At 36.1% G+C, this 22885-nt stretch overlaps 2 protein-coding genes and 1 long non-coding RNA gene across 3 annotated transcripts; 1 reads left to right on the top strand and 2 right to left on the bottom strand.

Moving 5' to 3' along the window:
* The first annotated feature begins 613 nt into the window (after positions 1 to 613).
* LOC147874101 (uncharacterized) lies at positions 614 to 3045 on the top strand. Its single transcript, XR_015534787.1, has 2 exons — positions 614 to 1004; positions 2443 to 3045. It is a non-coding gene; the product is annotated as an uncharacterized LOC147874101 (long non-coding RNA).
* Positions 3046 to 6333: 3288 nt separating this feature from the next.
* LOC147874100 (uncharacterized) lies at positions 6334 to 12033 on the bottom strand. The gene is made up of 3 exons (XM_087347358.1): positions 11632 to 12033; positions 10002 to 10208; positions 6334 to 7344 (listed from the first exon to the last, which is right to left on the bottom strand). The coding sequence occupies exons 2-3, from the start codon at positions 10200 to 10202 to the stop codon at positions 7195 to 7197; spliced, it is 351 nt and encodes a 116-aa protein (XP_087203484.1). The 5' UTR covers positions 10203 to 10208; positions 11632 to 12033; the 3' UTR covers positions 6334 to 7194.
* A 965-nt stretch (positions 12034 to 12998) lies between these two features.
* Positions 12999 to 21012, bottom strand: LOC147874099 (uncharacterized). The gene is made up of 7 exons (XM_087347357.1): positions 20738 to 21012; positions 19294 to 19389; positions 18038 to 18133; positions 16774 to 16866; positions 15518 to 15613; positions 14255 to 14346; positions 12999 to 13094 (listed from the first exon to the last, which is right to left on the bottom strand). Exons 1-6 carry the CDS (start codon positions 20834 to 20836, stop codon positions 14287 to 14289), a joined length of 540 nt encoding a protein of 179 aa, XP_087203483.1. The 5' UTR covers positions 20837 to 21012; the 3' UTR covers positions 12999 to 13094; positions 14255 to 14286.
* Positions 21013 to 22885: the final 1873 nt, after the last annotated feature.

The raw sequence follows: 22885 nt of genomic DNA, 5'->3' as shown, positions 1-22885 counted from the left end.
TTTAATATTTACTATTAAACTAGCAGTATGTCCGCAGTGTTACGGACGGAAATTCGATAAATGCTTTCATCTCTTATTAGTCTTTATTCAACAAAGGCGAAAAAAAAACTTTGAATATCACAGAAAGAAGTATCATTCTTAAACCGAACACCTTCGAAATTAACAACTGTGCCTGGTTTCCGAGCTTCTGGAAGCGTCCTGACCAGGACTCGAACTGAGGACAATTTTCTGGAGTTCTAACCTTTCTGTGTTCTCTTCCTGATATCATACCCCAAATTTAATGCAATCGATTTACCCGTTCTCGAGCTACAAGCGAACACGCACACAATTTCAATTTCATATGTCAGATGAAAGGACTTTATGTGGTCTTAGCTCTAGGCTTGTTGCAGCTTTTAGTTCCTCCTTTATTACCGCCTTGATGTTAGTCATCATGGCATCCAGTTTGGACTGTACCTGTAATAACAGCTTTTCTGTTATTTTTTCTTCTATCTCAGTCATCTTTATTATTTTCGGCTTGCAATCCGAGCATAACCATGTCAGCTTGCAGTTCTTTCTTTTTGCTATATCAAATTCCCCTCTGGTGAGGCCGCTGCAGTCGCAGTGCTGCCATCTCTGACAGTGCTCGCATTCTATCGAGTTGTCGTTGTTGCTCACATCCTTCTTACATATATCGCAGTGGTCTACAACCATGTTTGAGTTATCTTTGGTCATGGTACCTAATACTGACGTCTATGCTCTTTGCTTGTGGCATCTTGCTATACCTATTGAATATGGTAGCTACTGTATTGTTTCACGTTGTTTGGTTTTGGTCGCCCATTACTTACAGTTTTTGGGTCGTTTCTATGAGATAACACTTCCGCGGCCGTGTCTTATATTGGGTACTATATCCTACGCTTTTCCACTATATTTTGAATACTAGTACTTCAATTTAATGCTAACAACGTAAGGTACAATGGAACGCTGTCTCGGCTACAATGCGCAATGAGGATAACATACACAGAAAAGTAGGTCCATATGTTCATGTTGTATTTGGACTAAGCATGGAAAAGTAACATGATATTTCAGAAAATTTCATAATGAACATTAATATTTTGTGTAATTCGTGTTGTCATATCATTTGGGATGGACACATGCACTGCGCATGGCGAAGCATAGAATATGAGGGTATGGGTGGATTGGATTCATCTGGCTGAGGATTTGATTCATTGTAGTAGATGTTTGTGATCTTTAAAAGGTAGGCAATTGCATGAATGGCTGAGTGACTCAGTTTATGAAGAGCAAACCGTCCATTTTCTCTAAATCAAACACCATGTTTTAAGCCCACAAAAAAATTCATATTTCAATTGTGTGTTGTAAATTAAATGAAACGGTGCCTGTGTTTGTATGAAATCTTGCTACACCGAGATTACAAATCCTACATATGCTTATACAAAAAGGCAGTATAATATTTATCAATACTAAAATCAACGGCACTTTATGTGTTTTGACAAAATGAAGCAAGACATTCTTGTTATTGACTAGTATTTGAATTAAATTGCTTCAGCCCATTCTAATTACTTTAATGTATAATGTTTGGTGTGCATTAATACTAGATTTCACCACTTTTGTAAATTTAGAATTTAAGGTTATGTGGGAACAAGGTTACATCTGTTAGAAATATGCTATGCATACAAAAGTTACATGAGGGTGTGATGAACTTGGTCCTCTATTTCACTGATCAATATGTGTTGCTGACAGTAATCAAATCCCCGTTGACCAGTCTATAACTAGCTTCTTCATGAGCTCAGGATGTAAGGTAAACCAAATGTTACTATAAATATAGTTGTGACCATGTTATTGTTGAAGCAGTTTAGGAAATAAATTCAGATGCCTTTTCTCCTTCAAGTTTTTCAATCTATATGGTGAGGCTAGTGGGGATACTATAATTGCATAATATGCAATCTTGTGGTTTCAGTGCATAACATTCATTAGTACTGATTATTACCAAATTAAATCTTGGCAGATACGACCTCAAATCTTTGATATCATGAAGATGTATGTAGTTGCTAATAAACAGCAAATGTGTTTCCTATAATTTGCATGTTTTTGTTATCATCTGCAACCAATCTAAATTAAATATTTTATCAGTTACCATCATGAAAGAGAATTCAAAGTACAGCTTTTTATGCTTGCCTTGTGGTTAAATGAATATCTTATTAATTAGTAAACATTTACTGTTGAAAGAGGGCTTGTTTGAGGCACTTAAAGGGATGTGGTAGTATGGAAATTATAACAGCCATAAGTCAGAACTACTTATCAAAAACTTGTCTTCAATAAACAGTCTTTCTTGAATCAAATGAAAATATTAACCAATTAATCTGATCAAAAGTCATGCATACTCTTTTAATGCCTCAACAAATTATCTCTAAACAATTATTTTCCTTAAAATGGTACTTTTCTAAGTTGTTACAGCCTGCAGTCTGGTAGACACAGATAGACGTTTCAGAGGTGCTTGTTACCTTCATCATTAGGATGAGCATAATTGCCTTGGCAGTAGAGCCAGTAAGAACGTCTGAAACATATGTAAATTTCTACAAGGCACAATATCCGAGAAGACAGAACCAGGAACCAGATGCTGATACTTCAGGGTCCTGAGAGAGCTTCACAGTAACAAGGGACAACTCTGATTATCAGCTGGGATAAACATGACATGGACCACCCCTATTTGCTTGCCGTCAGACAGCATGGCATACTATGTGAAGATGGTTGAGTAGCATACGAGGATGGTCTTTTAATGCACCAGACTGGGATGAGAGGATACCATTCTTGGTGCCGGCCTACAGAACATCAACCCATGACACCTCATGTAACAGCAAGTTGACACAAACAACCAAGAAAGCAGATTTAGTTTTGACATTTACAGGAAACACACTACCGCAGATCACTCTTGTCATCCATTTAGACACAGATGAACAGGTACGTAGTATTCAGTGAATGGGATAAACACATACCATATGGTGCGAATATATGTAAGGCAAAAGATTTATTACAGAATTCTAATGACAATTCCTTGTCAATACAAACAGAATCAATATCTTTTACATAGGTAATCAAACCAGAAAAATAATCTTTTTAAAAACATTGAAATCCATATGCATTTAATAACACCAGTTAAATTAAGTGAAAAACCATCATAATGATATACATAAGAACAAAGATTTTTAACAATTGGCTTCCAAAGATTACCCCAAAAAGTACTTAGGTCAAACCATATTACAGAGAACAAACATTCTACGAAAACCAATTCAAAATTTGCTCTCTCCTTTATATGACTGTGATGTTGTTCTGAGATTTGTGCTGTATCAAGTCTTCTGTAGAATCGGAGAATCATACTGTCACCATCTTCAAGCCCTTATTTTTTTACAAGAATCAGTAGAGAAAAATAGTCTCCACCTTCAGGGCTGAATGGCAAGGCCTTTCATATACACAAAAGTACTGCCACCTCTCAACTGACGATGGAGAGAGTCTACAGACACGTACTATCTCAATCTGCGGGGACAAAGTGGCAGCATAGAAAGCATTACCACCTTGTAGGATGTGAGGTTCTCTCACAGTGGTTAGTACAGAGATGGCTGTCTTCTGGATTGTAGCACCTTGTAATCTGGTAGACGTTTACCAGAGTTTCAGATGTCTTTGCTGCCTCCATCATCAAGGTGATGGCTACTCATCGGCCTCATAATGGAGGCAGCAAAAACCTCTGAAACTGTGGTAAACTTATACCAGTCTTAATACTTTGCATACCGTCTAGTGTATTAGAATATAGAGTAAACAAACCAACAAATATTAACACTATGATGGACACTATTGCCATACGCATTTTGACCTCAAGAGGTCATCATCAGTGGCATCAGGGAAATTAATACATTTAGTCAAATGGTTCAAACTAGATTCAGAATTAAAAATGAAAAGGTATATGACAAGACTTTTGAAGTGACACTGCACTAGGTGCTGTTATTCACAGGAGTAGAATTTGCGCTTAGCTATTGATCCCGTTGTTCGGTGGCCGTAGCTGGTCTCGGCGAGCTATAGTCGCAACGTCTGTACCTGCGAACTCCAGAACCGTGGGTGAGAGACTGTCAGTTGGAAATGCAAGGGTATATATGTATAAGCTTGAAATCAGGGGGGCCAACTACTGAAAATTTTTTACTTTCTCCTGCTTAATGCTAGGTCAGATAATACGTTAGAATCTTTGGTGTTTTGTTCGTTAACAATGGCCTTGTGTATACTACTTTTGTGTATATGGAATTTTTCTAAAATATCTAGCATTTTACCCTTTGGAGCTATTCTTAATATGTTCATGATATCATCTATGGGGCCGTATTCATGTCCGTGTTCTGCATATTTCGATTTTGTTAAATTGAATCTAATTTCGTGGACGTGTTCTTTAAATCTAGTTTTAAAATCCCTACCGGTTTGGCCAATATAGACCTGCTCGCAGCTTCCGCATTTTAATTGGTACACACCACTATTATTGTATTTGTTATCTTGTTTTCTTGAACTGCATTTGATTTTTACTGTGTTGTTAACTTTGTATGCTACTTTTACGTTTGTGTTTTTGAATATCTTAGTGAGTGTTCTAATGCTAACTAACTAGATGGCTTACCAAACCCGAAGGTTCATCACCGAATTAATCAAAGCCCTCCAGCGGACCCTGTCCTGGGCCAACAAAATCCAGTTTCCTTCAACTCCTATCTCCCATAGATACCACCTGAGATTATCCTCCCATCTACGTCTAGGTCTCCCCAGCGGTCTCTTCCCTTCAGGTTTCCCAACCAGTACCGGGTGCACACCTCTTGTCCCATCCATGCGCGCTAAATGCCCAGCCAATCTCATTCTTCTCGACTTAATCACCCTGACAATACTGGGGGAGGAGTACAGATTTTTAAGCTCATCATTATGTAGTTTTCTCCACCTCCATCGTCTTCCCTCTTAGGCCCAAATATCCTCCTCAACACCCGATTCTCAAACACCTGCAATGTGTGTTTCTCCCTCTGAGTGAGAGACCATGTTTCGCACCCATACAAAACAACAGGCAAGATTATTGTTTTGTACACTTTAATTTTCAGGTTCATAGAAATCAGACGGGAAGACAAAATATTTTGAACTGAGAAGTAGCAAGCATTTCCAGAATTTAATCTCCTCCTAACTTCCTAATGAGTATCATTTTGATTTGTTATTATCGTTCCCAAGTATTTGAACTATGTAACACTTTCAAAGGATTTATTAGCCACCCTAAGATAATTCTGTTGCCTAACTGTCGACGAGGTACTAACATGTACTTAGTTCTTCCTGAATTTTCTTCTAGCCCCACCTGTCTACCAGCCTCTAGTAAAACTTTTGCGTTCCTCTTTATTGTATTCATATCGTCCTCCAATAAATTAACATCAGCAGCATATGCCAATAGCTGATGTGTCCCGTTCAATTGCAAACCCTCCTGCCTATCTTGGACATTCCTGATAGCATATTCTAGACCGTTCTTGATGATGAATGTCTCAGATAAATATTTACCTACACGAATTTTGCTACAGCTTTCATTTAAGCACATTTTTATTAGACTTACTAGCTTGTTTTGTATACCAAATTCAATAAGAATATTATATAGCACTTCTCTCTTCACAGAGTCATAGGCTTTTTTGAAATCTATAAATAATCGATGTACGGTCCCACCGAACTCCCATTTTTTCTCTAGTATCTGACGAATGCAAAAGATCTGATCAATCGTTGATCTGTTTCGTCTGAACCCACACTAATTATCCTCAATAATTTCATTCGCATATGGAGTTAATCTTGCCAAAAGAATGTTTTACAGAATTTTGTAAGAGGTTGATAGCAGAGAAATTCCTCGGTAATTACCACACTCAGTCTTGTAAAAGTAGCATACAAAGTTAACAACACAGTAAAATTCAAATGCATTTCAAGAAAACAAGATAACAAATACAATAATAGTGGTGTGTACCAATTAAAATGCGGAAGCTACGAGCAGGTCTATATTGGCCAAACCGGTAGGGATTTTAAAACTAGATTTAAAGAACACGTCCACGAAATTAGATTCAATTTAACAAAATCGAAATATGCAGAACACGGACATGAATACGGCCCCATAGATGATATCATGAACATATTAAGAATAGCTCCAAAGGGTAAAATGCTAGATATTTTAGAAAAATTCCATATACACAAAAGTAGTATACACAAGGCCATTGTTAACGAACAAAACACCAAAGATTCTAACATATTATCTGACCTAGCATTAAGCAGGAGAAAGTAAAATTTTTTCAGTAGTTGGCCCTCTGATTTCAAGCTTATATATACCCTTGCATTTCCAACTGACAGTCTCTCACCCACAGTTCTGGAGTTCGAAGGTACAGACGACGCGACTATAGCTCGCCGAGACCAGCTACGGCCACCGAACAAAGGGATCAATAGCTAAGCGCAAATTCTACTCCTGTGAATAACAGCATCTAGTGCAGTGTCACTTCAAAAGTCTTGTCATATACCTTTTCATTTTTAATTCTAAATCTAGTTTGAACCATTTGACTAAATGTATTAATTTCCTTAATGCCACTGATGATGACCTCTTGAGGTTGAAACGCGTATGGCAATAGTGTCCATTATAGTGTTAATAGTTATTGGTTTGTTTATACCAGAGTATACAGTACTACAACCCAGAAGACACCCATATTTATTTCCACCTTAACACTGAATAGGGAAGCAGTCTAGAGAGAAAAGTACCTCACAACAGAGGCAGGAAACCGACCTGAAACTTCAATAGGCTTCTACTAGACTAGTGCTGCACAAATCCCAGAAGACAACCATCTTTAATGTATTATAAATATATGGTTTGTGCAGACAGAAACAGTGCTTATTACTTTATTATCACTCTTGTGGCGGTGATTGTATTGTGTAAAGTAATAAGCACTGTTTCTGTCTGCAACAATATGATGCATCATGATCTTCCATTATTGTTGGCATGTAAGATTCCAAACAAAAACAATCCCCTTCACTATTCTTTTTGTTTCGCTCCTGCATGTTTACGTTTATGGGGGAACCAGGCGAAAAGGTTTTTCCTCTTCTTATTTTTTTCCTGTACAACTGCTGACATGGGGGATACAAAAGAAGAAACACTCTCCTCTATTTTATCTTCCTTCTGCATCGTCACTGGCATGGCAGATTCACAAGAAGATGCATCCTCTTCTCTTGTATCTCCCTCCTGCTCTTCTGCATCACTGATGGTACAGAGGATTCAGAAGAAGATGAATAAACTTCATTTCTTTCCTCCATTATTGTTGGCTTGGGGACAAACTTCTGTAACATTGAAACATTTTAAGCATGACCCAACAATGTTATGGATGGAACAATTTTACCAAGTACACAGAATATCATAACAGTTCTTTTCTGTTCCTATAAGTCAGCAAGTTATGAAATGTATGCACACAATTCTAAAAATGTCATATTAACAACTATGTTCATTGACGACAGAGTTGTCTGGCAGAATCGATATACAGAAAGAATTTGCTGTTCACATGACACATTTCTCATGCCATAGACAGAAATTGTACTTAAGTATCAATACAAATAGTAAATGTGTATATAACCATACAGGCACAAGAAAAGTTGCTTATATTTTCAAACATGCGTCAAACTGAATTTGGGTATAGTTGCTAGCACCTCAGAAATTTACAGAGCTCTTTTGCTCTGATGGACTGCAGCACTAGAGAGTATGAGAGTATTTACAACAATTTTCCAAACATGAATTAAAATTTACAAGATTGATTAATGCATTTTAAAGTTGGAGAGATGGATTAATGGACACTTCACACAGCTCTTAACCCTTTGCGGTCATACGTTGGGCTGAGTCCGACATTTAAAAATCGGAGTTCCGGTCTGATGTCGGACTGAGTCCGCCACATATTTTACGAATTTTTTACGTTATCTGGAGTCAAACTAAGGCTGCCAAACAGTGTCAGCATATCATTCAAGCCTTCTTCTTTGCACTAATTCAATCATAGTTTTCCTTGTAAGACTGTGTGTACCTTATAATAGTGAAAGAAGGCAGCGGAGAAACGTCATCTTATTCTGACATGTGTCCAAAGAAGCCAGGACTCCACACCAAGTGTTTTGCCATACATCTTATAGTGAAGGAATACCATCGGGTGTGTTGCTGTCATATTTACTTAGAATAGAAGTATTTTATATCTGATCAAGTTATAAACAAATATCCCTTCTTCCTAGTAGGGAATTATATTTTTTTAATTATCTTTGACGCATAGAGCAATCCACCACTGACATATGCATATTCATTCGTCTTCTTATCAAGCATTCTTCATGTGTAGTGACTTCATCGTTTACACTTTTATGGTGCTGAACTGGTCTTGATCTTCTGAACATAATCGGTGCGACAGGAAGCGCAGTTCTGAGATTATGAAATCCAATGCTAATACATCTTATATCTGCATGCAATAAGAGATGTTTAGATGTCGCCAAAGTCATGTCTATTGACTTGGACTTGCTTTATTCTCTACTGAACGACAGCAAGCAGAAAGGCAACACTTATTACACATCTCAATAGGGACAGTGGTACAGTTCGCGAAAAATATTTCACACGGTCAGTATTCAAACAAAACTGTCATCCTCTCAAAACATATTTTCACCATATTTAGCAAAGTTTCTTCTGTTTTATGCAAGTTATAAAAGAAAATCAAACCTGTTCATAATAGTAGTTGAATTTATACAGTTTGTGGTGTTTAAATAGACCAGAAAAGAGCCATAGTGGTATTTAAAAGGAACCGCAAAGGGTCAAAGAGGGCTTTTCTAAATTACTATAAAAGTAATTATTACCTTCCTTTCTCTGTCATCGCTGCCAATTTTATCCTGTGTCTTTATCATTTTTCCCATTAAACACGATATCTTCTTATGAAAGAGTGAAATATTACCAAAGACTTATGGGAGGAACTATTTCAGAAAGTGTAGATAATAGTACTACAGTTTTTTCTGTTCCATGAAGCTAACAAGTTAGGAAATGTATAAATAGTATTACATTTCTGTGCTTTGCCAGAATGTGAAAAATGCAGATGGCATCAGTGACAGCAGAGTTGTCCTTAAGGAATGATATATTGAGAAAACATGAAGCTCACATGATGCACTTCATTGAAATTCTAGACACATTCCAATACTACTAGTAAATGTGTCTATAACCATACTAGCAGAACTATCACTTTACTGTAATTTATTTATCTTCTCCCTGTGTTCATCACATTCTGTTTTTTAAATCTGCTAAATCAGAATATTGTTAAGGTCGCATATTTTTTCAAACATGCGTCAAACTGAATTTGGGTATAGTTGCTCTGACCTCAGAAATTTACAGTTTTTTGTTGCTCAGTTGGACTGCAGGACTGGTGAGTATGCGAGTATTTATAACAATTTCCCAAACATAAATTAAAATTTACAAGATTGATTAATGCATTTTAATGTTGGTGAAATGGATTAACAGACACTTCATACAGCTCTTAAAGAGGGCTCTTCTAAAGCAGGTGCGTTATTCCTTAATTGCTATAAAAGTAATTATTACCTTCATTTTCAATAGCAACATAGTGTAATTACTAATCCAGTTTGATTACACCGAACATCAACCAATACGAAATATTTTAATAAGGGATGTATGAATTTTCAACACACTGTACCCACGTGGAACTGCACATTTCATCTTCATAGAGAAATGAAGTCCACTGTCCTGTTTTCTGGATCCTAATTCAGTGGGGTGAGATTAAATTACATCTTTCTGGAACTGCTGCCTCTATCAGGCCACATGTCCACATCCCGTAATGATATATGTTGTAATATGGTGCAGTGGTGGAGTATTGACAGGGAAAAACAGAGCAACTAGGGGAGAGTAACTTGGGCGAGCGGTTCTTTTCAAATGCCATTTTAGTTATGCTATATTCTACACTTAAAATGTCTCTTACCACCCCTGTTTCGCCATCGTCCTCTTTCAGCCGCTGTCGAGTTGCTTCTTCATTACCTTCTCGAATTAAGTGAATATCCACTCCATTAATGAATGTGGATTGGTCACTTAACTCATTTGAGCCAGTCTTTTGCAAGATTTCTCTGTCATTGCTGCAAATTTCTTCCTCTCCCTCTATTATTTCTTCATTTAAACAAAACATATTCTCCTGTAACATAAATTAAAATTTACAAGATTGATTAATGCATTTTAATGTTGGTGAAATGGATTAACGGACACTTCATACAGCTCTTAAAGAGGGCTTTTCTAAAGCAGGTGCGTTATTCCTTAATTGCTATAAAAGTAATTATTACCTTCATTTTCAATAGCAACATAGTGTAATTACTAATCCAGTTTGATTACACCGAACAGCAACCAATACGAAATATTTTAATAAGGGATGTATGAATTTTCAACACACTGTACCCACGTGGAACTGCACATTTCATCTTCATAGAGAAATGAAGTCCACTGTCCTGTTTTCTGGATCCTAATTCAGTGGGGTGAGATTAAATTACATCTTTCTGGAACTGCTGCCTCTATCAGGCCACATGTACAAGATTGATTAATGCATTTTAAAGTTGAACAGATGGATGAACAGATACTTCATACAGCTTCACTGAACCAGGGGCATTATTTCCTAACTGCTATAAACGTAATTATTACTTTCATTTTCAAACAATTTACAAAATAAATAACAGTGAAACACATTCCCACAACTAATTCAGAACTTGAACAGTGCCACAATATTTCTGCAGATCATTATAGGCATTGTCTACTATTGCTAGGATCAGTTTAAAACAGAAAAACTGTTTCTAGAGTTTCACAATTACTGTCCCATACAATTTGTCTTTCTCGCGAAGTATTTCACAAAGTGGAAAGACATAGTACATGACTACTTACAACAAGAACTACATTGATTTACAGATAGAATTTTACTGTAGTTCAGGGCAACAAGATCAAGAGTAATTTTGTCAAAGAAACAGTGCACCACACAAAAAATTGTCAATTTATATGCCAGAGGATTATCAGGAAGTGCACCTTTAACCTTATTCTGCAAAGTTCAGTAGGAACAAAATACTAGGTAGTGTTCAACAACGCATGCTTCTTGTACTGGAATTTGTTGAAAAACAACTGATGGACTGGCATGAGCAGCTCATAACACAATATGACGTGCGTGAGCACTTGTATAGTTGCAGCAATATTGTGCATTTACTAATCCATCCAAATGTATTGAATTGCTACATCAGTACAAATGTTAGTATGGGGCGAGTGACTTTTCGATCACACAGTACCTATGTGGAACTACAAATTTTATCTTCATGGAGAAATGAACTCCAGTGACCTCTTTTCAGAATGGAATGGGGTGAGATTACATCTCTGTGGAACTGCAAACCCTAACAAGCCCTTTGTCCACCTACCAGATGGCAAAATGATTCAATATGCATCAGTGGCAGAATAATACTGACAAGGGAAAATGGAATTATGGCAAAACCTGTGTCACAGCCTCATATCAAATACAATTTCAGTTACACTATATTCTAAACTCAGATTCTGTTGCTAGTTGTTCGTCTTTGCTCTGTCTCACTCACCTGATTATCATCGGTGTATTCCTTCTCGGATTCACTGTCATCATCTTCTGTCACACAATTTCCATTTTCCACTTCATTACCTCCACTGTTTACATCGATATCCGCATCAGACACGAACTGAGATTGGTCATTCAGAATGCCACAGAAAATACTTTGCAGGGTATCTCTGTAATATTTTATGATTTCAGTATCTCCCTCTACTATTCCTTTATATATAATCAGCTTATTCTCCTGGAAGAGTGAAATATTTTAGATATTACCAAACATTGTTATGGGTGGAACTACTTGATCATGCATGCAGAATACTGAAAGTTTGTTATTTTCTGCTCGAAGAAATTAACATGTTAGAAAATGTATGCATAGAACAATAGTTCTATTTGCACCGCAGAATGTAAACTTTGCAAATGGCATCAGTGTTGGTAGACTACTGTTTGGGGTATTAACTTTCACATAGGAGTATGTTGGTTAGTTGATATCATAACACAGGATTCCCCAATGTTTCTCTAAGCTGCATGAATTTCCACTTAGGAAACATGTAGGTAGTAATGTTAAGTTTTTGTTATTTTCTACATTCAAACAAAATTGAAATGTGCAGATACATTTCAATAAAACTCTCCAATAACTAATCTTATGAATATCTGTTCAGAGGCTCTTGAGTTTTTACATGCAGAAAGATAAAGAAGGTAAAACTAATAGGCATAACTCTTAGAGCTACCGATTTTGAACATAACCAGAGAAAAAGTATAAAACTTAGTAATAATTTCAGGCTTTCTTTCTTTTACATCTGACAATTCCCTATGAGTTCCTTGGTTTGACGACTCTTTGCAATCACCTGCAATAGTTTTTAAGACTCAAGTGTCAAGAAAAGAAATAACTCATGGCAGAATTAACACACTGAGAGGTATATGGCAATGAGTAAGCTTGGTCACTGTTAAATAAGCACACACATAAATATGCATAAACTGAGCGGAATTCAAACCCATGAAAGTAGCGTTCATTCCAGCCTAAATCTGACAACTCTTTGGGAAATACTGGCCACGGCTCATTCCCTTCTATTGCCAAATGGCCTTTAAGAAACAGACTACAAGGAACTAGCTATTGTCATCAATGCAAATTCAGCTCACAGTGGCCACTTATAAAAACAGCACTGTATCTAACAAAAGATATCTCATTCCATGTTAAAATTACTACCCATGACATGTAGTGAGGTAATTCCTAAAATAGTACTTCAAAAACCCCTATGATTCAACTATGACATTTTTGAGGAACATAACACTATGTGTAGTGATTACCGCTAAAAGTATAAAGGGTTATAAAGCATTTATGTGATAGCGTGGAGAAAAAGGCAGTAAGGGTTCTATACATACTGATTGCTGATGTAATGATTGCTGCTCTTCAACTACCCGCATCAGTGATTCAATGCGACGTGTCATATCATCTATCTGTTGCCCTTGGCTGCAAATCTACAACCAGGAGAAAACAACATTTACACACGTGTCTGATATTTGTTGTAAGATGTCAATTAAATTTGATATTTACAGTACTTACATAGACAAGGACATGTTGACATTGCTCTACGTATTTGATTCTGTTGTAAGTGGATTAAATTTGATGACATTGGTAACTAAAACCTATATGAAGGATGTTCTAGCCAGTAAGTGAGAGGTATGCAACATAGAGCCCATGGACTGCATGTGGTGAACAGAACAAAATATTTGGCCCATGAGTGGGTCTAGTTTTCTGTAAAACTGGTTCATGTCAAAATAAAACACAGTGCACTTCCCAACTTCAAGTGAAAGAGGTAAATGTCTCTTTCATTGCAACAGAATGTGCACCTGAAGTTCATACTTGAGAGAAAATATTTGAAGGCTTTAGAACACACTTCTTATGAATATCTGTTCAGAGGCTCTTGAGTTTTTACATGCAGAAAGATAAAGAAGGTAAAACTAATAGGCATAACTCTTAGAGCTACCGATTGTGAACATAACCAGAGGAAAAGTATAAAACTTGGTAATAATTTCAGGCTTTCTTTCTTTTACATCTGACAATTCTCTATGAGTTCCTTGGTTTGACGACTCTTTGTAATCACCTGCAATAGTTTTTAAGACTCAAGTGTCAAGAAAAAAATGACTCATGTCAGAATTAACACACTGAGAGGTATATGGCAATGAGTAAGCTTGGTCACTGTTGAATAAGCACACACATAAATATGCATAAACTGAGCGGAATTCAAACCGATGAAAGTAGCGTTCACTCCAGCCTAAATCTGACAACTCTTTGGGAAATACTGGCCACGGCTCATTCCCTTCTATTGCCAAGTGGCCTTTAAGAAACAGACTACAAGGAACTAGCTACTGTCATCAATGCAAATTCAGCTCACAGTGGCCACTTATAAAAACAGCACTGTATCTAACAAAAGATATTTCATTCCATGTTAAAATTACTACCCATGACATGTAGTGACAGAATTCCTAAAATAGTACTTCAAAATCCCCTATGTTTCAACTATGACAATTTTGGAGAAAATAACAGTATGTGGTCTGATTATTGCTAAAAGTTTAAAGGGTTATAAGGCATTTATGTGATAGTGTGGACAAAAAGGCAGTAAGGGTTCTATACATACTGATTGCTGATATAGTGATTGCTGCTCTTCAACTACCTGTACAGTGATTCAATGCAACGTGTCATATCTATCTGTTGCCCTTGGCTGCAAATCTACAACCAGGAGAAAACAACATTTACACACTTGTCTGATATTTGTTGTAAGATGTCAATTAAATTTGGTATTTACAGTACTTACATAGACAAGGACATGTTCACATTGCTCTACGTATTTGATTCTGTTGTAAGTGGATTAAATTTGATGACATTGGTAACTAAAACCTATATGATAATGATATCAAGGATGTTCTAGCCAGTAAGTGAGAGGTATGCAACATAGAGCCCATGGACTGCATGTGGTGAACAGAACAAAATATTTGGCCCATGAGTGTGTCTAGTTTTCTGTAAAACTGGTTCATGTCAAAATAAAACACAGTGCACTTCCCAACTTCAAGTGAAAGAGGTAAATGTCTCTTTCATTGCAACAGAATATGCACCTGAAGTTCATACTTGAGAGAAAATATTTGAAGGCTTTAGAACACACTTCTTATGAATATCTGTTCAGAGGCTCTTGAGTTTTTACATGCAGAAAGATAAAGAAGGTAAAACTAATAGGCATAACTCTTAGAGCTACCGATTGTGAACATAACCAGAGGAAAAGTATAAAACTTGGTAATAATTTCAGGCTTTCTTTCTTTTACATCTGACAATTCCCTATGAGTTCCTTGGTTTGACAACTCTTTGCAATCACCTGCAATAGTTTTTAAGACTCAAGTGTCAAGAAAAAAATGACTCATGGCAGAATTAACACACTGAGAGGTATATGGCAATGAGTAAGCTTGGTCACTGTTAAATAAGCACACACATAAATATGCATAAACTGAGCGGAATTCAAACCCATGAAAGTAGCGTTCACTCCAGCCTAAATCTGACAACTCTTTGGTAAATACTGGCCACGGCTCATTCCCTTCTATTGCCAAATGGCCTTTAAGAAACAGACTACAAGGAACTAGCTACTGTCATCAATGCAAATTCAGCTCACAGTGGCCACTTATAAAAACAGCACTGTATCTAACAAAATATATTTCATTCTATGTTAAAATTACTACCCATGACATGTAGTGAGGGAATTCCTAAAATAGTACTTCAAATACCCCTATGATTCAACTATGACATTTTTGAGGAACATAACACTATGTGTAGTGATTATAGCTAAAAGTATAAAGGGTTATAAAGCATTTATGTGATAGCGTGGACAAAAAGGCAGTAAGGGTTCTATACATACTGATTGCTGATATAGTGATCGCTGCTCTTCAACTACCCGCATCAGTGATTCAATGCGACGTGTCATATCATCTATCTGTTGCCCTTGGCTGCAAATCTACAACCAGGAGAAAACAACATTTACACACTTGTCTGATATTTGTTGTAAGATGTCAATTAAATTTGGTATTTACAGTACTTACATAGACAAGGACATGTTGACATTGCTCTACGTATTTGATTCTGTTGTAAGTGGATTAAATTTGATGACATTGGTAACTAAAACCTATATGAAGGATGTTCTAGCCAGTAAGTGAGAGGTATGCAACCTAGAGCCCATGGACTGCATGTGGTGAACAGAACAAAATATTTGGCCCATGAGTCTGTCTAGTTTTCTGTAAAACTGGTTCATGTCAAAATAAAACACAGTGCACTTCCCAACTTCAAGTGAAAGAGGTAAATGTCTCTTTCATTGCAACAGAATGTGCACCTGAAGTTCATACTTGAGAGAAAATATTTGAAGGCTTTAGAACACACTTCTTATGAATATCTGTTCAGAGGCTCTTGAGTTTTTACATGCAGAAAGATAAAGAAGGTAAAACTAATAGGCATAACTCTTAGAGCTACCGATTGTGAACATAACCAGAGGAAAAGTATAAAACTTGGTAATAATTTCAGGCTTTCTTTCTTTTACATCTGACAATTCTCTATGAGTTCCTTGGTTTGACGACTCTTTGCAATCACCTGCAATAGTTTTTAAGACTCAAGTGTCAAGAAAAAAATGACTCATGTCAGAATTAACACACTGAGAGGTATATGGCAATGAGTAAGCTTGGTCACTGTTGAATAAGCACACACATAAATATGCATAAACTGAGCGGAATTCAAACCGATGAAAGTAGCGTTCACTCCAGCCTAAATCTGACAACTCTTTGGGAAATACTGGCCACGGCTCATTCCCTTCTATTGCCAAGTGGCCTTTAAGAAACAGACTACAAGGAACTAGCTACTGTCATCAATGCAAATTCAGCTCACAGTGGCCACTTATAAAAACAGCACTGTATCTAACAAAAGATATTTCATTCCATGTTAAAATTACTACCCATGACATGTAGTGACAGAATTCCTAAAATAGTACTTCAAAATCCCCTATGTTTCAACTATGACAATTTTGGAGAAAATAACAGTATGTGGTCTGATTATTGCTAAAAGTTTAAAGGGTTATAAGGCATTTATGTGATAGTGTGGACAAAAAGGCAGTAAGGGTTCTATACATACTGATTGCTGATATAGTGATTGCTGCTCTTCAACTACCCGTATCAGTGATTCAATGCAACGTGTCATATCTATCTGTTGCCCTTGGCTGCAAATCTACAACCAGGAGAAAACAACATTTACACACGTGTCTGATATTTGTTGTAAGATGTCAATTAAATTTGGTATTTACAGTACTTACATAGACAAGGACATGTTCACATTGCTCTACGTATTTGATTCTGTTGTAAGTGGATTAAATTTGATGACATTGGTAACTAAAACCTATATGATAATGATATCAAGGATGTTCTAGCCAGTAAGTGAGAGGTATGCAACATAGAGCCCATGGACTGCATGTGGTGAACAGAACAAAATATTTGGCCCATGAGTGTGTCTAGTTTTCTGTAAAACTGGTTCATGTCAAAATAAAACACAGTGCACTTCCCAACTTCAAGTGAAAGAGGTAAATGTCTCTTTCATTGCAACAGAATATGCACCTGAAGTTCATACTTGAGAGAAAATATTTGAAGGCTTTAGAACACACTTCTTATGAATATCTGTTCAGAGGCTCTTGAGTTTTTACATGCAGAAAGATAAAGAAGGTAAAACTAATAGGCATAACTCTTAGAGCTACCGATTGTGAACATAACCAGAGGAAAAGTATAAAACTTGGTAATAATTTCAGGCTTTCTTTCTCTTACATCTGACAATTCCCTATGAGTTCCTTGGTTTGACAACTCTTTGCAATCACCTGCAATAGTTTTTAAGACTCAAGTGTCAAGAAAAAAATGACTCATGGCAGAATTAACACACTGAGAGGTATATGGCAATGAGTAAGCTTGGTCAGTGTTAAATAAGCACACACATAAATATGCATAAACTGAGCGGAATTCAAACCCATGAAAGTAGCGTTCACTCCAGCCTAAATCTGACAACTCTTTGGTAAATACTGGCCACGGCTCATTCCCTTCTATTGCCAAATGGCCTTTAAGAAACAGACTACAAGGAACTAGCTACTGTCATCAATGCAAATTCAGCTCACAGTGGCCACTTATAAAAACAGCACTGTATCTAACAAAATATATTTCATTCTATGTTAAAATTACTACCCATGACATGTAGTGAGGGAATTCCTAAAATAGTACTTCAAATACCCCTATGATTCAACTATGACATTTTTGAGGAACATAACACTATGTGTAGTGATTATAGCTAAAAGTATAAAGGGTTATAAAGCATTTATGTGATAGCGTGGACAAAAAGGCAGTAAGGGTTCTATACATACTGATTGCTGATATAGTGATCGCTGCTCTTCAACTACCCGCATCAGTGATTCAATGCGACGTGTCATATCATCTATCTGTTGCCCTTGGCTGCAAATCTACAACCAGGAGAAAACAACATTTACACACTTGTCTGATATTTGTTGTAAGATGTCAATTAAATTTGGTATTTACAGTACTTACATAGACAAGGACATGTTGACATTGCTCTACGTATTTGATTCTGTTGTAAGTGGATTAAATTTGATGACATTGGTAACTAAAACCTATATGAAGGATGTTCTAGCCAGTAAGTGAGAGGTATGCAACCTAGAGCCCATGGACTGCATGTGGTGAACAGAACAAAATATTTGGCCCATGAGTCTGTCTAGTTTTCTGTAAAACTGGTTCATGTCAAAATAAAACACAGTGCACTTCCCAACTTCAAGTGAAAGAGGTAAATGTCTCTTTCATTGCAACAGAATGTGCACCTGAAGTTCATACTTGAGAGAAAATATTTGAAGGCTTTAGAACACACTTCTTATGAATATCTGTTCAGAGGCTCTTGAGTTTTTACATGCAGAAAGATAAAGAAGGTAAAACTAATAGGCATAACTCTTAGAGCTACCGATTGTGAACATAACCAGAGGAAAAGTATAAAACTTGGTAATAATTTCAGGCTTTCTTTCTTTTACATCTGACAATTCCCTATGAGTTCCTTGGTTTGACGACTCTTTGCAATCACCTGCAATAGTTTTTAAGACTCAAGTGTCAAGAAAAAAATGACTCATGTCAGAATTAACACACTGAGAGGTATATGGCAATGAGTAAGCTTGGTCACTGTTAAATAAGCACACACATAAATATGCATAAACTGAGCGGAATTCAAACCCATGAAAGTAGCGTTCAGTCTAGCCTAAATCTGACAACTCTTTGGCAAATACTGGCCACGGCTCATTCCCTTCTATTGCCAAATGGCCTTTAAGAAACAGACTACAAGGAACTAGCTACTGTCATCAATGCAAATTCAGCTCACAGTGGCAACTTATAAAAACAGCACTGTATCTAACAAAATATATTTCATTCTATGTTAAAATTACTACCCATGACATGTAGTGAGGGAATTCCTAAAATAGTACTTCAAAAACCCCTATGATTCAACTATGACATTTTTGAGGAACATAACACTATGTGTAGTGATTATCGCTAAAAGTATAAAGGGTTATAAAGCATTTATGTGATAGCGTGGAGAAAAAGGCAGTAAGGGTTCTATACATACTGATTGCTGATATACTGATCGCTGCTCTTCAACTACCCGCATCAGTGATTCAATCCAACGTATCATATCATGTATCGGTAGCTCTTGGCTGCGAATCTACAACCAGGAGAAAACAACATTTACACACGTGTCTGATATTTGTTGTAAGATGTCAATTAAATTTGGTATTTACAGTACTTACATAGACAAGGACATGTTCACATTGCTCTACGTATTTGATTCTGTTGTAAGTGGATTAAATTTGATGACATTGGTAACTAAAACCTATATGATAATGATATAAAGGCTGTTCTAGCCAGTAAGTGAGAGGTATGCAACATAGAGCCCATGGACTGCATGTGGTGAACAGAACAAAATGTTTGGCCCATAAGTCTGTCTAGTTTTCTGTAAAACTGGTTCATGTCAAAATAAAACACAGTGCACTTCCCAACTTCAAGTGAAAGAGGTAAATGTCTCTTTCATTGCAACAGAATATGCACCTGAAGTTCATACTTGAGAGAAAATATTCCAAGGCTTTAGAACACACTTCTTTTTAAAAAAAATCTCCACCTTGCATTGCATCAGATGTTGAGGTTATATCAGAAGTGTTCCATGTAGAGTTCATAGAATTGTAAAGCAAATAATGAATAAAATTAAAAAATTTCTGAAACTGTTAACTTCCTCAAAATAATCTCACCTATGTAAATGTAAATGGATATACTATAAATGAATTATTTGAAAGCTCCTGCATTTGTCGCCAACTGTTTTAAAAAAAGATGCACCCCAAACAAACGTTAAGTTGAAAACTTATGTACAAACATATGCAAAGTGAATAACAGTAGCCTCTGACCTCATGAACTGCGAGTACCAGATATCACATTAATGTTCAGCAGTTCAAAACTACATACAGATTTGCATTACAGTCTTGACATGTTTCTCTATTCTCCATTTCCACATGAATGGGAATCCAAGATGTTTCTGTGACCAAGCCTATATGCTCTTCTTTTCTCTGAATATTAATATATATTTTAATTGTTACAATTACTTCTATCTACTGTTTTTATAATTATATTAAAATATTTCAAAAGTAAGGATTTTGAAAAGGTCACATAACCAAATCAACTGTCAATTCCATCATTCCCTAGTACTCAAGAACATCCTTTGTGTCTAATTAAGTACAGGTGTAAATATCATGCATGATTCAGCCCATTAATATTCATTGCAAATTATTTGGAGCCGTAGTACCAGGAGAAAATAACATTTACAGGCTTGTGTGATAATACTCTGTTACCAGTGTAAAAATCTTCAATAAGTCTGATAATTACAGCACTCATAAAAGAGTATGGCAGTTTAAATATTGCTTGCTGTATGCATCTGATTATTTAAAAAGTATTAATTTTGACTAAGTTTGATATTTATTCCATACACCCTGAAAAATGATGATAGCAAAGAGCTCCACACTTACCAACCGCACATGCACTGCATCTTCTTTATGGAGTATCCATCTCAGTGTCTCAAGAAAGTCATTTATGTTTGCGACAGTCACATGGTACATCACTTTCATCTCTGGTATAATGATCTGCCACCAAGAGAAAATAACATTTACACTTGTATGTCACAGTAATCTGTTATTTATGGAAAGGTCTTCAATGAATTTGGCAAAACAAAAATATGCAGGCTGAGATTTCAGCACAGAACTTCCTCAATATGAAACAGGGGTGCCAAACACTTTACTATAACATTTCTTCACAACAGACCTGTAAAGTTGAGTGCTAAGCCAGCACTGTTGGCAACTCGTGAATTTTAACATGTGTCAAAACAGCCTAAATGAAATAGAGGGACAAGACATTCAGAAGCAACCAACAAATTGCAATTAGTTGGTTTGTTGATTAGTCCTATATATGTACACAAACATGCATTTATTCTGTTTTGTTTTAGAAATGAATTGGTCAGCAATACTTAAAGCATGTGTGTACACCAGCCCTCAAAAAATACACTTCCTATAAATGCATACCTTATTTTGGATCAGTGGTACCAAAATGAATATTTCTTGTCAAAATATAAGTGCAATTCATTTTGATACAAAGATTATCACCCTCTGATTGGACTAGTGCTTGTCTAATCTCTAAGAAACTGCTTAAATATCTGGTGCATGGTCATCTCTGACATTGGTGATATTTTAGGTTCTCACAGCAACAAGTATGAATATGACTGTCTCCTAGGACGTTAATTGACACATCAGTTTTGATCCTTTTCCCTGTTGACAGAAGTAGCAAGGACCTCTAAAAATGTCAGTTAGCTGACACATAAAATTCACTCTTGACACTTCAACAGCTCCCCAGATTTATCATGATGACCAAGACACATCACTGCATCTTGAGGAGTGAGATTACTAAACTTCACATGTTTAAATTGTCCCTAATTTTTATTTCTGTGTTAACCTACATCCACGCATGTGTATTTACAAAGTTCTCACTTTCATTATCATCCAAAGAAAACTGCATAGCCCTTCTTTCTTTCCTTCGTAGCAAATAAATCCTCTGCTTGATTGGGCTAATCTAAAAGTTTACAAACTGTCAAGTAACTCATTATGTAATTTTCTCTACTTGCCACTTACACCATATATACACCCCAGGACTTTATTCTGACATGTTCAGTCAGATAGAGAGACATTGTGCCTACCCTAAAAACACATAAAATCATAAACATCATGAACAGGTAGCAGACTACTTTAGTGGAGCAGATGCAGCTGGGTAGAAAAGTTATCATCCCTGCTGGTACTTCGTCTTTGTAGGCAATGATCGAAGGTGCTGGTCCTTGTAACAACAATATAACTGCAACAGAATATTTAGCAATTATTTATTTTAATCCGTCTTATCACAATATTTAAAATTTCTTATAATTAAGATAATAAAATATCATTGATGTTCCATATCGATTGATCGATTTACATTTTAGAACATTCTTTACACAACATGTTTCAGTTTTTATAAAACCATCATCAGGTGTATAATATTTACGAACTTAAAACTCAAATATGATTCCATTTGGTGATGTTTCATGCCGTTTGTTTTTCAATTTTGGGCGAGGTGTTGTCTTTTCTTATGTACATCTGATAAAATTTAAGAAAAGACAACACCTCGCCCAAAATTGAAAAACAAATGGCATGAAACATCACCAAATGGAATCATATTTGAGTTTTAAGTTCGTAAATATTATACACCTGATGATGGTTTTATAAAAACTGAAACATGTTGTGTAAAGGATGTTCTAAAATGTAAATCGATCAATCGATATGGAACATCAATGATATTTTATTATCTTAATTATAAGAAATTTTAAATATTGTGATAAGACGGATTAAAATAAATAATTGTTAGAAAATTCACAATATGACGCAATTACACTATCTTAAGAATATTTAGACTATTAGTACGATCATTTAAGCGAACTTCATATTGTGGTCTCCCTTGACAAAACTGACACTCGTCTGCTCAAGAAATCCCTTTCTTTTAATGAATCTCTATTGTCGTTACTATATTAAAAAAACACTGCTATTTTATCATATCCTGAGCAGTTTCACACCCAACCACAGCAATTAGTAGAGCTGTGT

This window comes from Zootermopsis nevadensis, unplaced genomic scaffold (assembly GCF_977971745.1).
Source record: "Zootermopsis nevadensis isolate Lab colony 2312 unplaced genomic scaffold, Znev_1.0 Znev_ptg000011l, whole genome shotgun sequence".
Classification (NCBI taxonomy): Eukaryota; Metazoa; Arthropoda; class Insecta; order Blattodea; family Termopsidae; genus Zootermopsis; species Zootermopsis nevadensis.
The sequence above is the reverse complement of the archived record's forward strand: the minus strand, read 5'-3'. Positions and strand labels throughout refer to the sequence as shown.

What these genes read in the sequence shown, in the direction of transcription:
- LOC147874100 (XM_087347358.1), bottom strand. Translation starts at nt 10,202, where the DNA reads ATGTTTTGTTTAAATGAAGAAATAATAGAGGGAGAGGAAGAAATTTGC. An exon ending in ACGATGGCGAAACAGGGGTG is followed by an intron (nt 7,345 to 10,001) that starts GTAAGAGACATT and finishes TCAATGTTACAG; the next exon opens with AAGTTTGTCCCCAAGCCAAC.
- LOC147874099 (XM_087347357.1), bottom strand. Translation starts at nt 20,836, where the DNA reads ATGAAAGTGATGTACCATGTGACTGTCGCAAACATAAATGACTTTCTT. An exon ending in GATCAGTATATCAGCAATCA is followed by an intron (nt 18,134 to 19,293) that starts GTATGTATAGAA and finishes TCCTGGTTGTAG; the next exon opens with ATTTGCAGCCAAGGGCAACA. An exon ending in GATCACTATATCAGCAATCA is followed by an intron (nt 16,867 to 18,037) that starts GTATGTATAGAA and finishes TCCTGGTTGTAG; the next exon opens with ATTTGCAGCCAAGGGCAACA.